The following is a 16,586-nucleotide window of genomic DNA, read 5'->3' as shown; positions in this document are numbered from 1 at the left end:
ATGACAGGACAAGAAGCAATGGGCTTAAACTGCAGCAAGGGAGGGTTAGGTTGGACATCAGGAAAAACTTCCTGGAATAAATTGCCTAGGGAGGTTGTGGAATCTCCATCACTGGAGATATTTAGACAGACACCTGTCAGAGATCATCTAGACCAGGGTTCCCAACCTGGGGTACACGTACCCCCAGGAGGTACGAGAAGCTTGTCAAGGGAGTACGGGGAATATTTGGTAAATAACTAGATTATCCGAATTGAAATATTCCAAAACTAGGAGGCTACGTCTAGACTTGGCATGATTTTCCGGAAATGCTTTTAATGGAAAAGTTTTCCGTTAAAAGCATGTTTGGAAAAGAGCGTCTAGCTTGGCACGGACGCTTTTCCGCAAAAGTACTTTTTGCGGAAAAGCATCCCTGGCCAATCTAGACGCGCTTTTGCGCAAAAAAGCCCCGATGGCCATTTTTGCAATCGGGGCTTTTTTGCGCAAAACAAATCTCAGCTGTCTACACTGGCCCGAATGGGAGCAGCATAGTATTTCCGCAGAAAGCACTGATTTCTTACAGTCGGAAGTCAGTGCTTTTACGGAAATTCAAGCGGCCAATGTAGACAGCTGGCAAGTTTTTCCGGAAAAGTGGCTGTTTTTCCAGAAAAACTGGCCAGTCTAGACACAGCCGTAGTGTTAGTGAAAAAAGTTGTGGATTCTAGAGTCTAGAATTTTTTTCCTTTCATATTGAATAGGGGATACGGGGACCCAAAAAGGTTGGGAACCCCTGATCTAGAGCATGCTTGGTCCTGCCACAAGAACAGGGGACTGGACTTGACCTCTTGAGGTCCCTTCCAGTTCTAGTGTTCTGTGATTCTCTCTCTTCTTCTGAGTTGGGGTGTCTGCAGACGGGCAGGAGTCACTGAAGAAGACGGCTTGTTTTCCAACCCCAGTGCTGCCAATACAAGAAGCCGAGAGAAGGTTTCTTCAGCCAGCTCCTCCACCGCTCCCCCCACTGGAACACACATACGTGCGTGGGGTCCTCTCGTCATGCCGCAGGGTGGGCCGGCGCAAGCAACGTTTCCTCCCAAAATAACGTGCCATGAAGCCGAGTCATTGGAAACCAACTGAAATCCGTTTATTTGGTGCAAGGCAGAAACTGTTCTCGGGTGGTTTGAACCTGAACATCAGTTTGTCCTTTGCACGTCCGACCTTTTATCCTTGCCCGGTCGCGGGGACAGACCCTCGGGTCTGCCAAGCCGTGATCTTGGTTACACAAACCTTTAAAACCAGGGAGACCGGGGGAGGGGCGGCGGGGACCCTGGCCAAAATTTGTGAACGTGGGAGACTGAAGCTGGTGCCTGCTACAAATGTTGGCCAGTGTCTCCTCCCTGCCCTGAATTAGTTACACATCTCACGAGTCGTGCGCTGTTTCCCAGTGGGATGGAGCAAGCCTGACTCGCGCTGGCATTGGGATACCCAGAAACTGAACATCAGCCCCTGGGTATGTAGCCCAGCTGTGAGCATTTTTTGAGCCCTGGATTTTCGACACTGACTAGTGCTTTGAGGGGGGCCTCACCCCCAGGAAAGACTGAGCTACGTAAAATCAGGCCCCTTGCGGGGGCGAGAGTTCAAGCCCCCAAATATCCCTGGGCTTAAAACTACCCATCAGTTTGGAGAAGGGGGCCGTGGCTTTCCTTCCTGGCCCAATTCAACCTGGTGCGGGAGCCGGGGCCAGGGATAGAAAAGGGCATTGCATTAAAAAAAATGCTTTTTCCCTTGCCTCTGGAAAAGCCCCCAGCTCCCTAGGCCCATGGTTATGGGAGTAAAAGGATCCACGAGGGCCCAGGGCCCCGGCTCCTTCCAGGCAACGCTCTCGCCGATGCCAAAGTCAAGGGACCGCTTTGAATTTATGTGGCAGCAGGATGCCCTCGCCGGAAGCCGCAGGGCAGTCTGGTGCCGCGCCGGAAGGCGACCTGGCAGCTCAAGAGCAGCGCGGCTGAAACGTTCGCGAGGGGAGCGAAGGGCCAGGGCTGCCGCGAGGGGAGGGAGTGCAGACGTCGGCGTGCTATGGAGTCTAGTTCACAACCGGCCCGGCGCTCCTGGCTCTGACATGGGGGTCTCTGGAGGGGGGGGGGGATGCCACCAACTTCCAGGAAACCTCCCCAGTGCCCTGTCGCTGGAGAGAGCAGATGGGGTGGGTGCAGCTGGGATCCACCCCGTTCTGGGCTGCGGCAGGTGCGTTGAGGTGTCCACAGCCAGGGGCTGCAGCTGCAGCCCCCACCCTGGCCAAGGCAGGCAACGTGCTAGAACTGCAGCCTGCCCTGCGCGCAGGCCGGCTGGCAGGGCCTGTCTCTGCAGGAGGCAAAGGCAGAGCGCAAAGCCGCAGCTACGCGGCTGAAAGTCCAGAGAAGGAAAAGCCTTGGAGTTCTGGACTACGAGCTGCCGGATACAACTCCTGGGCAGTTTGGGGGGGGGTCAATTACTCCTGTGGAACCCCCACAGCAGGGGTGGGGGACCTCAGGCCCAGGGGCTGGATGTGGTCCCCGGCTTGGCTGGATCTGGCCCCTGACGCTCGGGGGCCCCCCCCCCCAGCCTTAGGGAGCCCCTGCTGCAGCACACAATCTACTAGGCTAGGCCCCCCCAGGCTCTGGTGTGTAAGGGGAATGTGGGGAGCATCTTTCTCCTCAGTTGGGGGCCATGTCACTTGTGTGCTGCTCACTTGTGGGTGGTCCCTGCCTGATTTTTCTGCGGGTCAGCAGCCCCCCCACCCAAGAAAGGTTCCCCACCCCTCCCTTATGGCCTTCGGGCCCGGGGTGTGGGTAGGAGTCCTAGGAAATAGCACGAGGGCGGGGGGAGTCTAGTGTCTAGGATCTGCCTGTGTGGGACGTGATGAACTAAGGACTTGGGCCTCTCTGACCTGGATTTGTTACATGGAATTTTTTCCCCTGCTGGCTTGTTAAAAACACTCCCAATGAAACCCTTAAATAGTAAAAAAACAAAACAAAAAAAAAACCCCACAAATCCCAGACAACCTCGCTCTGCAAAGGGGTTGGCACCCAATTTTCCTGAGCTGGCTTCTCCGGGCCCCGGGCCCTGTGGGGGTGGGGGGAGCTGCCCACCCCAAAGTAGGAAAGGACAAGAAGCAAAGCTGTCTCTCAGGCAGGAGGCGACGCGCCCGGCCGCTCCTCAGAGCTCCTCGTGGATTCGCTCCCGATCTTCGTCTGACTTCAGCTTCAGCTCCTCGGCGGTGATTTTCCCATCCTGGTTGCGGTCCTGGTTCCGGAACATGTCGGCCAGAACCATCTCCGGGTCCGAGCTGGGCATGAGCCGCCCCTTCCCCTCGGCCATCTGGGCCTTGATGAAAGTGGAGAACTGCAGCAGGGAGAGGGGAGACCGAGCTGAGCCTGGGCAGTGGGGCAGGCCAGCATGCAGCCAGCGCTGGGGTGGAGGGCAATGGCCAGACAGGGCGGGCAGGCGGCACGGTAGCAAGGGGAGGGAGCTCCCCTCCAGGCTCCCTGTGCGGCAGCGCTCCTAACGCTCCTTGGGCAGGGACCCAGCGTGGGTACACCCCCTCTCCCCATGCCTCTCCTCAGCCTCCAACCAGGCCCATTCCAGTTGCTGTGCTAACTGGCCTGTTTCCCAGCATGCCACATGGCACGGGTCTCTATGCTGCACAGCTGGACCCCTGGGCATGTCCCAGCTAGGTTTGACAGACAGTCAGGTATTCGTGGCCCCTGGCTGGTAAAAGAAACCTCACGTCTGGTATTTTCTGTTTTTCTTGGACAGAGGGCTGGGGGGGGGGGGGAAACGTTCTTCCCCTGCCACGTTTGTTGGGGGTGGGGTGAGCGAGGTGATTTTTAAAGGTGCAGCAACTTTTTTTTTTTTTTTCCTCCCTCAACCAATTTTTTTCCTGCCATATTTGGGATTTTTGGTGAAAGCATCTGGCAACCCTAGTCCTAGCAGCAGGTTGCTCAGAGTCCGAACTTGCCCCCTTCATGGCTGGGCCTTTTGTGTTAGCTGGCAGGAGTGCTGGGCTAGCCTCAGACGGAATCCCTAGGACCAGTATTCCCTCTAATTGTTTCCATCCATGTGTGAATTTTTTCCATGCATGTGCGGAATAATTTTTTTCTGCGCACCAAGGCATTTGTGAATGGGCACCACCAGTAGAAACAGAAAATCTAGCTGTGGGCCCAGTGCTAATCAGCTGGGCAGGATGGGGATCTCTCTTGAGTGTCCGCACAAGCGCCTGGGACTGCCACCATCACCCTCCACCCAACAAGTGTGTGCTCCTCACGGCTTTGCCGTAGCTCCGGGCACATCGCACAAGTGCTGCAGGTAGCCTAACTGGCCCCAGCCCATCGCCTTTGGAAAAGCCCAAGCTGAGCGGCTCATGGGATCCGAGACGGCTTCCGGGGCTGGGTACCCTCATTCCGATCCCTCCCCCCGCGAGCCGAAGCGTCGGCTGGGATCCCGTGCTCCCCGTGCACCTCCTCGGGCGGGATCTCGCCATCCTTGTTCAGGTCCATGTCCTCATACAGGTTTGCGGGCGGGTCCCCGTGCCAGATGAACAGGTAGCCTTCCGGGACCCCTTCCTCCCTGGAGAGCAGCTCCAACTCGAACCGCAGCACGGCACTGCCCGGCACGCCCCGGGCTGAAAGGCAAGTGGGGGGGGGGGGACATGTCACCGGTCCCTCGTGTGCTCTGATGCACCACTGTGCCTTTGCACCACGGTGCGACGTGCGAGAAAGAGCCTCTGAACATACCAGCCGGGGCAGCGCGCCCCAGCTTGGGGGTTAACACCCAAAGGAAACCAGGTTGCCCTGGGCCGCTGCAAGACTGGCAGCCCCCCCGCCTCACCTCCGTTCTCGCCGTGCCCCAGGTGCGGGGGGATGACGATCACCCGTTTCTCGCCCACGCACATGTGCAAGAGGCCGGTGTTCAGCCCCTCGATCACCTTGCTGGTGCCCAGCGTCGCTTCCTGCGGGTGCTCGTAGTCGTGCCTGCCGGGGGCAACGCAGACGGGGGGCTGATGAGAGGTGACGGGGGGCTGCACAGCTCCCACCCTCGGGAACCTGCCTCGTGCCTTCCCCCCAACCTGTACCGAGGGGATTCTGCCTGAGGATCCGAGGATTGACCAGTGCTCGTGATCGGACCCCCGGGCAGCCCCCAGCCACAGTCCCCTGAGTTCGGCCGCCTCCTGTGTCTCAACCCCACCCTGCTCAGCTCTGCAGAGCTAACGGGCTACCCCACAAGCAGCACCACCCAGCGGGCTGGGATTTAGCTGGGGGGGCGGGAGCGTGCTCACGAGGAGAAGAGCTTGGTGCCGTCCAGCAGCGAGCAGTTGTAGTGGTAGCGGACGAAGTCGCGGTCCTGGGTGGTGACGTTGCAGCCCTCGGGCCGGTACAGGGTCTCGATCTCCACCGTGTCGGTGGGGTTGTGGAAGTCGATGACGTGGATGTCGAAGACGAGAACGGCCGAGCCGGGGATCTTGTTCCCTGGATGAGAAGGGTGAGGAGCTGGGGAGAGCCAGAGAGGGCAGAGCCGCGGGGCGGGGCGGTGGGGGGGGGGGTCCCACGTCTCGTGGGGAGAGGAGGAGCAGGTCTCCGTGTGCTGCACACGCCTGCAAGCACTGCCCCTGGGCTCTCATTGGCCAGCTTCTGGCCAATGGGAGGCTGCGAGGAGGGTGCTGGGGGCGGGGCAGTGCGTGGAACCCCTCCTCCCCCCAAGAGGCACAGGCCGCTCAGACATACGCATGCTGGCCCCTGCCGCCAGCTGCTGAGAGCAGCATGTGGGGCCACGGCGGACCCACGGAGCCTGCCTGAGGGTGCCACTGGGCCAGATCTAGCCCATGGGCTGGATTTTGCCTGCTCCTGGCCAGGGTCCCCGTGGTGCTAATCCTGGCCCCCCCCCCTCCTGCCCAGCCCAAGAGACATCCCCCTAAGCTGGGCCCTGCCCAGAGCCTGACAAACCCACCACTGAGGTGGGGGCTCTGCGCCTTTCCCTGCGGGAGGCAGGGCCCCCCCGTCTTATTCGGAGGCTCAGCCTGAATTCACCGCCTGGGGCAGCTCCAGCCGGGCGGCTCAGGGCAGGGCTGGCTCCCGTCGGGTGGGCAAATCCCGCCCACTCCTCCCGTCAGGGACGCGGGAAGCGACGCAGGAGAGGAGGGCCTGGGTAGCGGGGAAGGGCAGGGCATTGCTGAGCATGTGCAAGCTCCGGCTCCCCCCGTCCCAGGGCTGCTCCGCCCCGTGGGCCCCCCTACCGGCTCCAGTCTCCCCGTAGCCCAAGTGCGGCGGGACGACAATCCGTCTCTTCTCTCCGACGCAGACGCCCTGCAGGCCCTGGTCCATGCCGGGGATGACGTAGCCCTTCCCGATGTAGGTGTCGTAGGTGTGATTGCGGGAGTAGCTGCAGCGAACGCGGCGGCGCCAGGTCACAGGAGCACCGAACAAGGGGAGCGCGGCGGGATACGTTCGGTCTGTCCCCCCCGGCCCCACCCCACAGCCCGGACCAGGCCCCTCCGGCCTGGCCGACGTCCCCACCCCACAGCCCGGCCCCCCAGCCCTACCCCGCAGCCCGGCCCAGGTCCCTCCGGCGTGGCCGACGTCCCCACCCCACAGCCCGGCCCCCCAGCCCTACCCCGCAGCCCGGCCCAGGTCCCTCCGGCCTGGCCGACGTCCCCACCCCACAGCCCGGCCCCCCAGCCCTACCCCGCAGCCCGGCCCAGGTCCCTCCGGCCTGGCCGACGTCCCCACCCCGCAGCCCGGCCCCCAGCCCCACCCCGCAGCCTGGCCCCCCAGCCCCACCCCGCAGCCCGGCCCAGGCCCCTCCGGCCTGGCCGACGTCCCCACCCCGCAGCCCGGCCCCCAGCCCCACCCCGCAGCCCGGCCCAGGTCCCTCCAGTCCGGCCAGCATCCCCACCCTGCCCCCCAGCCCAGCCCAGCCCGGCCCTGGCCCTGGCCCTTCCAGCCTGGCCAGCATCCCCACCCCACAGCTCAGCCCAGACCCCTCCAGCCCAGCTGGGATCCCCAACCCACAGCCTGGCTCCCCAGCCCAGCCCTGGCCCCTCCAGTCCGGCCAGCATCCCCACCCCGCAGCTCAGCCTCCCAACCCCACCCTGCAGCCCGGCCCAGGTCCCTCCAGCCCGGTTGGCATCCCCGCCCAGCCCAGCCCTGGCCCTTCCAGCTCGGCCCAGACCCCTCCAGCCCAGCCGGGATCCCCACCCCACAGCCCAGCTACCCAGCCCAGCCCCCTCCAGCCCAGCCGGGATCCCCACCCCACAGCCCAGCCCCCTCCAGCCCAGCCGGGATCCCCACCCCACAGACCAGCCCTGGCCCCTCCAGCCCGGCCGGCATCCCCACCCCACTAGGGCCATGGGGGGGGAGGGATGACTGGACTACTGCTGCCTGGCATCATGGGACAAAGCAGGGATGCTGAGCCCCGGGCACAAAGGGCGAGTCCCGCACTCGTCCGTAGGCCCCGCCCGTGGCCGGTACCTGGAGTCAAAGAGCGTCCCGTCCATCAGGGTGCCGTTGTAGTGGTAGCGGACGAAGTCGCCGGTCACGGCCTTGCGCTTGCAGGACCCCGGCAGCTCCAAGTGCTCCAGGGAGATGCCGTCCTTGGGGTTGTGCAGGTCCACCAGCAGCACGTCGAACACCAGGGAGGCCTGGGGCGGGATCACCGTGCCTGGCGGGGAGGAGGGAAGGGGGGTCGTGCCCAAGCAGACTCCGCGGGGGGAGCAGCACCCTCCTCAGGGCTGGGGTGGCCTCGTGGCAGTCACACACCCCGCTTTGCAGAGGTGAGGCCTCCGGAGCCGGCCAAGCCCAGCCTGCCCGGCTCTGGCTCCGTGCGGATTGCGGCACAGGGCAGCAGGTGGCTGCTCCCGCTAATCGTTTCCCATGCATGTGCGGAATACATTTTTGTGTGCAGCAAGACACGGGGGAAAGGGCACCACCACCAGAAAACCTCGCCGGGGCAGCCTCTGAATCGCTCCTGAGCGGCCACACAGGGAACACCGGCCGCTGTCATCGGCGGTGGCAGCAGCTCCGTGCTCAACGGCACGAGGCGGCCGCCGGGTGGAGTGGGCGCCTTGCCCCAGGCGGTGGCTGACCTCAGAGCTGCCCCGGAGCGATCCACTGCTGAGGAGGGTCCCATCGCCCACCCCTCCCCGACTCTCAGCCCCAGCTGGCTCAGACCTTCCTGCCTGGACCTGCCTGAATTCTGCCGGAAAACGGGGCCAAGGCCGGGTGGCTCAGACCTGCTGCCCGGGGCTTGGGCTCGGCTTTCTCCGCTGGCTTGGCAGGCAGCAGGACGCTAGGCTGTGCGGGGTCAGACGCCCACCCCAGCCATCTGGTTCCCCATCCGCTCCTGTCCCTTTCTCCCCTCTCCTCCCGGGGTTTCCTCAGTCCCTAGGCTTCCCGCCAGTGCCAAAGCCCCCCCAGCCCCCCATCCTCTGCCCAAGCCCGGCTGGGCCTTGCTTGGCCATTTCCTCGCCTGGGGAGTTGGCAGGGCTCAGTCCTGGCTCTGCCTTTGGCCCCTTGGCTGGTTCCCCTCAGGGCAGGGCCGTCCAGGCCGTGTGCCAACCCCGGCTCCGGGGACACCCGCCAGCCCGGGCCGGGGGTTCCCTGACTCACCGTAGCCCTTCTCGCCATAGGCCAGGAACGGCGGGATGACAATCTTTCTCTTCTCCCCCGCGCACATCCCCAGCAGCCCCTGGTCCATGCCCTTGATCAGCCAGCCTGTGCCCACGTAGGTGTCGTACGTGCTCTCCTTGCCGTAACTAGCACCGGGCACAGAACGGACAAAAGACCAGGGAAGAGTCACTCCGGGGCAGGAGCGGCTCCCCCTTCCCCCACAGGGAGCAGGAACTCATGCCTGGCCCAGCCGGGCCCCCCCATAGTCAGGTGAGACGGACTGGGAAGGGGCAGGGCACAGGTAAAGCTGGCCCCACTGGTACCCCCACTCTGTGCAGCGAGGCAGGGGGTACCCGAGCTGACGTCCGTCATGGGGATGTAAGTGTCGTCAACTGACCGATTAATCGATAAGCAAAAGCTTCTAGGTTAATGCTACAGACGACACGCATTTCCCTCCCCCCTTGCCAGTATATTTTTTAGCAGGCTGGCCAGCAGCCCGACTCAGTTCTGGCTCATGCCGGGTCCAGAACCTACCCCGGCTGAGGCTCTGCATTTAAAGTGTATTAGGAAGCAGACAGGCAGCCCGGCTCAGGTCCAGGAGCTCAGACCCCCCCTTAGACAGGGGCTGCTGCCACCCTGTGCTGCTGCCTCTGTATCAGAAGCAGCAGCATTGGGCGACAAGGAGCCGGTCCACAAGGGGAGCTGGTTTTTAAATTGGCTCCCCTCATGGACCAGCTCCCGCCTGGCACCCCGCATTGCTGCCTCTGATACACTGGCTGCCAGCCCTGCCCCCAGGGACTATAGAACAGTCTAGTGTTTCTCAACCTTTTTTTATAAAGTACCCCTTTAAAAAAAGCCATAAGTACCCCCAGTACCTACAGTTTTCAGACGCACACCATTTTTTCTAGCATTGCCACACATTTGTTTAAACAGCTTAATTGTAGCCAGGCGGGCGGTGAAAGTTTTGGGTGTAAAAAGGACAAAAATAAGAACGCGCTGTAAGACTTAAAACAAAAATTCAGTTTTCTCCACATTTCAGTTGTGTGGACGTACTCCCCTTCCCCCCCCCCCCCGACTTCTCTCGAGTGCCCCTAAGGGTACTGATTGAGAAACACTGGAATAGTCGATTACTTGACTATTCAGTCAACCGACATTAACATCCCTAGTCCCCCCCTTGACTCCCGGGTACCTGGAGTCGAAGTGGGTCCCGTCCAGGAGCGTGCCGTTGTAGTGGTACCGGACGAAGTCCGAGTCCTCCACCGTGCGGTTGCAGCGTTCCGGCTTGTGCAAGGTGGTGATCTGCAGCTTGTCCTCTTTGTTCCAGATGTCCAGCATGATGACGTCAAAATACAAGGTGGCGTCGGGGGGGATCATGCCAGCTGCGGGCGGGGGACAAGGAGCGGGAAGGCTCAGCCGTGCGAAGTGTCAGAGCGAGGGGAGCGGCCTCCCGGCTCGGCTGTTTGCTTCAGTGCCTCGAAATCCACCCGCCAGCTCCCCCTCCCCTGCCCCAGCTCTGCTGCTCCCCTCCCCGGCTCCGTTTGCAATAGCTGTTCATACGCTCTGCTAGGACAGTAGTTCTCAAACTTTTTGGCCTGCAGCCCATCCTGCTCGACATAGATCCTTCCGCAGACCACCAGCCAGCCCCCCATGACAGCAAAATGGATGCAAGAGCAGGCTGGGCTGGGGGGGGTTCTGCGGGAAAGAGGGTGCAGGAGCAGGCTGAAAGTGGGGGGGGGGTCTTTGAAGGAGCGGGATGTCTGGGGAGGAGGGGAGGCGCTTACCTGGCTCTGTGCCTCCTGCCACTCCCAGGCACTGCCCCCACTGCTCCCATTGGCCAGAATCCTGGCCAATGGGAGCAGCAGGGAACGCCTCCAGGTGAGCGTTTTTCCGCGCTGTTGTTCCCCCAGCCGGGAGGAAGGGGAGCAGCAGCCTATGAAGCCGCTTCCTCCCACCACAAGCAGGATCCGACCCGCGAGGCTCACCCCCCTCCCGCAACGGGAAGCCAGCGCTGGCGCGCTAATCCTGCGGGGGCGGGGGAGGGTTACACGGGGCTGGAGCGCCAGCGCACGTTCCCTGCTGCAGGGGAGGGGCGAGCCCCGAGCCCGAGGCCCACCTGCAAGATGGTAGTGGACCGCCCTTGGAGAACCACTGGAGAAGGCAGCTTTGACCTCCCTCCCCCGGCCACGGTTGCTCCCATGAAGAGATACCAGGCGTCTGCCACAGACGGGAGATGATGGACTTAGACACGGGGGCTGACACTTGACCACGTGTGGTCACTTTGAGCAGAGAAGGGGCCGCCACACCCCAAGGCATGGGCTGCCCAAAATGCCAGGTGCCGGATTTTCTCTTCAGATGAACCAGCCTCCCATGGTCCAACAGAGCACGCCGGGACTGGGAACCAGTGCGCTCCAGGGCGGTAGGGCACTGCCTTGATTCAACACCTTGCTTCTCTGCTGCTTTTCCCGGTAAGGGGGGGCTCGGGGATTTGCTGTACTGATTATTTATCAGCTTGAAATGAATGATTATTAATTGATTAGCCCTTCTCCAAGGGCTCAGGCAGCCTAGTGCAGTGTTTCTCAACCGGTGATACTCAAGAAAAGTCCGGGGGGTACGTCAGCTCAACTGAAATTTGGAGAAAACTGAAGTTTTGTTTTAAGTTTTACAGCGTTTTATTATTTTTGTACTTTTTACACCCCAAAATGTAATCACCTGCCTGGCTACAATTAAGTTGTTTAAACAAATGTGTTGCTATGGTTGGCAAAAAAATTGTGTATCTGAAAACTGTAGGTACTGGGGTTACTTTTCATTTTTTTTAAAGGGTGCTTTATAAAATAAGGTTGAGAAACACTGGCCTAGTGCTCAGAGACGGCTTTGTTCACCTCCGGGCTGCCTGTGGCAGCTGGGTCGCTCCCCAACAAGGAGGAATGGGGCTGCCCCCAGGGGAAAGGACTGGGAGGTGGATCCTGGTCTGTCTGAAGTCAGCCTGGCCATTCTGCTCCCGGGATGTGACACTGGGACCATCCGTGACCTCGTGGAACTGGGAACCACTGGCAGGAGACCCGGGGTGGCGGCATGTGATGCTATGCCGGCAGCATGCATGGTGGTGGTGGTGGGGGGGTGTTGGGTTGGGGGAAGGTTTGCAGCCTTCACAGGATGAATAATTCCAGCTGATTGTGCCTACGGCCCTGTCTGGTTTTTTTACACAATGCTCATTGGCTGGCACTTGGGAGTAGCTCCGCCCACCCACTGCACCCTATTATAAACTTCAGGAGGGAGCCAGGCGATCTCTGCGCTCGACTCGGGGCCTTTTCTCTTCCTTGTCGTCCCAGCTGCTGCCCACCCGCCCGTGGCTTGTGCCAGCCCAGCCCCACCCAGCGGGTGGCTCTGCAGCTCAGAGACGGAGGCAGCCAGAGCTCTCTCCATGTCAGTACATCACCAAGGGGGGGGTCCCTGGTGCTGGCATGCACTCATCCAGGGGAGAGCCGCCCACGGAGCCCTGCAAAGCTCGTGGAGGTGGGGGAGGCCAAGTTCTTAGGTGCGCAGATGGGAGGGGCTTGAGAGCATTTGGATGGTGTAACAAGGCACCCCCACTCCATCCTCGGGGCCTTTCTGCCTCCCCCATTTTCCCCAGGGAGAGGAGCGTGGCCAGCCATGCCGGAGGCAGAACCCTGCAGGAGCATGGGCCCAGCGCACCAGAAAACCCCCCTGGATTGCTGGGTGGGGCCCTGGCCCTCGACGCCTCCTCCCCTTACCGACGCCGATGCTGCCGTAGCCCAGGTGGGGAGGGACAATCAGGTGGCGCCGTTCGTTAACGCACATGCCCTGCAGGCCGCGGTCCATGCCGGTGATCAGCCGGCCGACCCCCACCACGCCCGCCACCGTGGCGCCTCTGTCGTAGCTGGGGAGGAACGGAGACAGACATGTTACGTGGCCCTCGTCTCCTGGCCTTGGCTGTCTGGGGTCCTGCAAGGCCGCCAGGATCCTTGGCTTCACCGGCCCAGCTAATCCCATGGCTGGGCCCAGACAATACAGTAGCAACATTCCCACCCAGCCCTGGCCAGTCGGGTAGTTTATTTTGGTGATTAACACCCTGAGTTCCCATATCTGCCCCCTGAAGATCAGGGGTTTAGAACAGGGATGGGGAACCGGACACAGCCCTGGGGTTGCCTGGATCTGGCCCCTGAGACTTAGGGCTTCCCCCAGCATTGGGTAGCCCGTGCTGCCTCTCCAGGCCTCCCACCGCCTCCCTGCAGCCCCCGGCCCCTGGATTAGAGCCACAAATGTTCCATGTGTCCCCTCTCCTGGGGCAACGACTCGACCAAGACACACAGTGGCTAAGCCCCAATGCTTTCAGAAGTCTCTAATTTGGGGGGCTTCTGCAGCTAGGAGCCCAAGTTGCTGCCCACCTCCCAACCACATAGCCGGAGCTTGGGCCCCCCAAATTAGAGGCCATTTCTGAAAACGCTGGCCCATGGGACTCACCCAACGAGTTGGCAGCAAAGAGAATTCTGGTCTCCTGTGTCCCGTTGCTCAGCCCACGAGGCGACCATGTGTCTCTGTGGTTAAAGCAACCGGCCCACGAAATGATAGGCTTGTGGGATGACCATAATGGTCTGCAGATAATGGATCCTGTATTTTTGCTCTTGGAAGAAGGAGGGGCGGAGGGCACACGTGTGATGCGTTTCATGGTGGTGCGTATGAACGAACATGGCATCCCACATATGCTCCCGGGCAGATTTCTTTTGCAACTCAATCTCTGCCGCAGAAGCAGACCCTGCATTGACTGGAGGAGCACTGGCACCCTCCCCCCCCCGGTGCTGCATTCCTACTAGGGGTGCAAAAGGTTAACCGGTAAGCATCACCCTATACGGGAAACGCTAACTGGTTCCTGTTAACTGGTAACCAGTGGGGGCTGGCCAGCAGGAGGGAGGTTACATTTAGTTTAATCAGCTAATCGAGTAGTCGATGGAATTTCCATCGACTGCTCGATTAGTCGATAAGGGGGAAAACTGCAGGGCCGCGGCAGGGTTAGCTCCAGGCCCCAGGAGCTAACCCCGCCACAGCTCTGCCTTTTAAATGTAACAATAGCTGCCTGGCTCTTACTACATTTAAAAGGCAGAGGCGCAGCGGGAGACCAGGCACGAGGCAGGACAGCTGCTTCTCAGCTCACGCCAGGTCCCCTCCCGCTGCACCTCTGCCTCCCCTGCCCCTCCGCGGAGATGGTGCTGGGGGAACCTGGCTTTTAAGCCGGATCCCCCCAGCACCGGTTTCTGCTCCCCTTTTGCTGCCTCTGATAGAGACAGCAAGCGGTGGGGGGGAGAGAAAGCAACTAGTTGAGTAGTCACTTAGTCACTCAACTACCCAGTAAGCCTCAGTCTGTGGGTAGCCTTGGCCTGTCATGGACAGGGATTGCTCTGACGGGAGCCGGGAACCAGCGGCAGCCCCAGCCCCAGCATGGATCCCACTTTATTCAGTTAACCAGTTAACCATTAGGTCAACCTAACATTTAACCTGTTAACTGACTAACCGGGGTTTAACATCTCTAATTAAGGGTGAATAAAGAAAAGTTATTTATTAGTTCCCATAATAGAAGAACTAGAGGACACCAAATGAAGTTAATGGGTAGCAGATTTAAAACTAATAAAAGAAAGTTCTTCTTCACACAGCGCGTAGTCAACCTGCGGAACTCCTTGCCAGAGGAGGCTGTGAAGGCTAGGACTAGAACAGAGTTTAAAGAGAAGCTAGATAATTTCATGGAGGTTAGGTCCATAAAAGGCTATTAGCCAGGGGATAGAAATGGTGTCCCTGGCCTCTGTCAGAGGCTTGAGAAGGATGGCAGGAGACAAATCGCTTGATTTGTCTTCAGTCCACCCTCTCTGGGGCACCTGGTGCTGGCCACTGTCGGCAGACAGGATCCTGGGCTAGATGGACCTTTGGTCTGACCCAGTACGGCCATTCTTACGTTCTTATGTAATTCCTAACACACTCAGAGGCCTGTGGACGCGGCATGGACCCTTTGCTTGCGGAAGCCACTTGCAGTGTTTAAGCCGAGATAAGCACTGGCTGGCCATCTCCGTGGCTCCCAGCTCGTGCAGATAGGCCAGGTTTCCAACGCTGCCCGGAGCAGTTAACGACCAATCTCCAAGCCTCATCCATAACCTGAAAATAACTCTGATTTTTCCATCTTAAAACCCAGTCTCTCGGGGGCCATTCGAGCGCGTTACAAGTGCGCCGAGATCCTTCGCTTCGTTTAACGGCCAGCTCAGCTCTTCTCAGGGGGCCCCGCTGCAGCCATCAGAACAAAGAATGATTCTAATCCGAAAGGTTCCCCGGGGCCACGTTGCTCTGTGAGACTCACTCCTAGCGGTGGCTGCTGCATGGCTGATTGATCCGCCTGCCTGCTCAGGCTTTCAGGGACGAGAAGCCCCAACTGGAAATATTTTCAACGGGAGCCGACGCCCCGATGCATTTTACGGCCACTTCTGAAAAGCAACGGGCCCGATTCTGGGCATAGAAGAGTCGGTCTTCGTCCTTCGCAGGCCTGGCCTTGATTTGCCTCTTGCTCCCACTGGCGTCCACCAGGAGAAATACCACTGGAGCCAGCAGCGGGAGGGAAGGGAAGGCCACGCGGGCCCAGGGAGAACCGGGACCAACGCGCAGAGATGGAGAAGGGATCCGTGGGAAAGAAACCTCGCTCCAAAGCTGCCATAGCTCCAGGCGGGCTCTAAGCCATCCCTACGTCACAGCCCATGCACAGTCCAACGAGCAGGGCCCCTTTTGGGCCTGGCCTCAGTTCGGACCCAGTCCTGCAAATCCCTTCCTCTCCTGACCAGTCCTTTCCTGGTCAAGCAGTTGCCCTGGACTTAGGCCTGCCTGGCCTGGGAAAAAGGGCTGTTGGCGTGAGAAACAGCTGGAGCACGCCAGGCCACACAGATCGCCCAACAAGAAAACAAATCGGACCCACAATACAGAACGGCAGTGCCTGAAAAATGTGCCCCGAAGCTTTTCCTCCCCTCTAACTCAGGGAGGCGGGTCGGGGAGGGTTTGCCCGGGGGCGAATACGGCACCACAGGAATGACACGTCTACATGCAGCCGGCGGGTCCCCGGGGCGTGTTCAGCAGCACCCCGTGGCAGGCGCCCCGCCTGGCCTCCCCCAGCCCGGGGGCATGCGCCGTACCACGGTTTGTCTTGCCTTGTGAATCGGCCCCGCGCAGCTTGCAAAGCATCGGGCATGCAGAACGGCGCTGGGGCCCCACTGCCGTTGTGCAAAGCCGTTGTGCAAAGCCGGCGTGCAAAATGAACCGTGCCCATGATTGGGACCAGATGGAATTTTAACCCATGGAAAGAACGTTCAGTGCAGCTGGGGGAAGACAAAGGAGAGTGCATCCTCTAGCTGCACAATGAAGGGGGGGGGGCTGTAGCAGCCCCCCCTCCACCCCCACCCCTGCTGTGACCCGAAAGTAGCCAGGGGTGCAAGGTGACACAGAAACGCCCTGTACCTGGAGTCAAACTTTTTGCCATCTTTAAAGGTCCCGTTGTAGTGGTAGCGGATGAAATCCCCCATCTGGACTTCTCGCAGGCAGATTTTCGGGATGTAGTATCTGTCTATCACCACGTCTTCCAGGGGGCCGGGGTCCCCCAGCGCCGGGGCCCCCAGCAGGCCCAGGAGGAGAGCGAGGCAGCTCAGGGCCATGGTGCTCGAGGTCTGGGGGCGGAAAGAAAGGCAGCTCCGCGCAGAAGGGGCTGGGAGGCGCCTGCAGAGGGGCCGGAGCTTCGCGTTTCGCTTCCCAGCCAGGAATGTTGTCAACGTGTAAAGCGGGCTTGGGGCTGGCTCTGAGGTCACTGAGCTGGCTACGGGATTTCGGGGGGGGGGGGGTCAAAATTCAGCCCGGGAGTGTCCCCCGGGAGGCTACAAAACCCGGAGGGGGAAGCGCCCCTCGGAGGGGCTTGGGGGTCGGTTTGGGGCGAGTCTT

The 16,586-nt window shown here is 60.6% G+C and overlaps 1 protein-coding gene across 1 annotated transcript; it reads right to left on the bottom strand.

Annotated features, from left to right (window-relative positions):
• Window positions 1-1,092: 1,092 nt before the first annotated feature.
• FKBP10 (FKBP prolyl isomerase 10) lies at window positions 1,093-16,586 on the bottom strand. The gene is made up of 10 exons (XM_075911666.2): window positions 16,113-16,586; window positions 12,365-12,510; window positions 9,802-9,991; window positions 8,613-8,758; window positions 7,476-7,665; window positions 6,242-6,387; window positions 5,288-5,477; window positions 4,840-4,982; window positions 4,470-4,633; window positions 1,093-3,354 (listed from the first exon to the last, which is right to left on the bottom strand). Exons 1-10 carry the CDS (start codon window positions 16,304-16,306, stop codon window positions 3,169-3,171), a joined length of 1,695 nt encoding a protein of 564 aa, XP_075767781.2. The 5' UTR covers window positions 16,307-16,586; the 3' UTR covers window positions 1,093-3,168.

The sequence above is a fragment of the Pelodiscus sinensis genome, chromosome 29 (assembly GCF_052426305.1).
Source record: "Pelodiscus sinensis isolate ZL-2025 chromosome 29, ASM5242630v1, whole genome shotgun sequence".
NCBI classification, from domain to species: domain Eukaryota; kingdom Metazoa; phylum Chordata; order Testudines; family Trionychidae; genus Pelodiscus; species Pelodiscus sinensis.
Note: the sequence above shows the minus strand (reverse complement) of the source record. Positions and strands in the feature narration are given on the sequence as shown.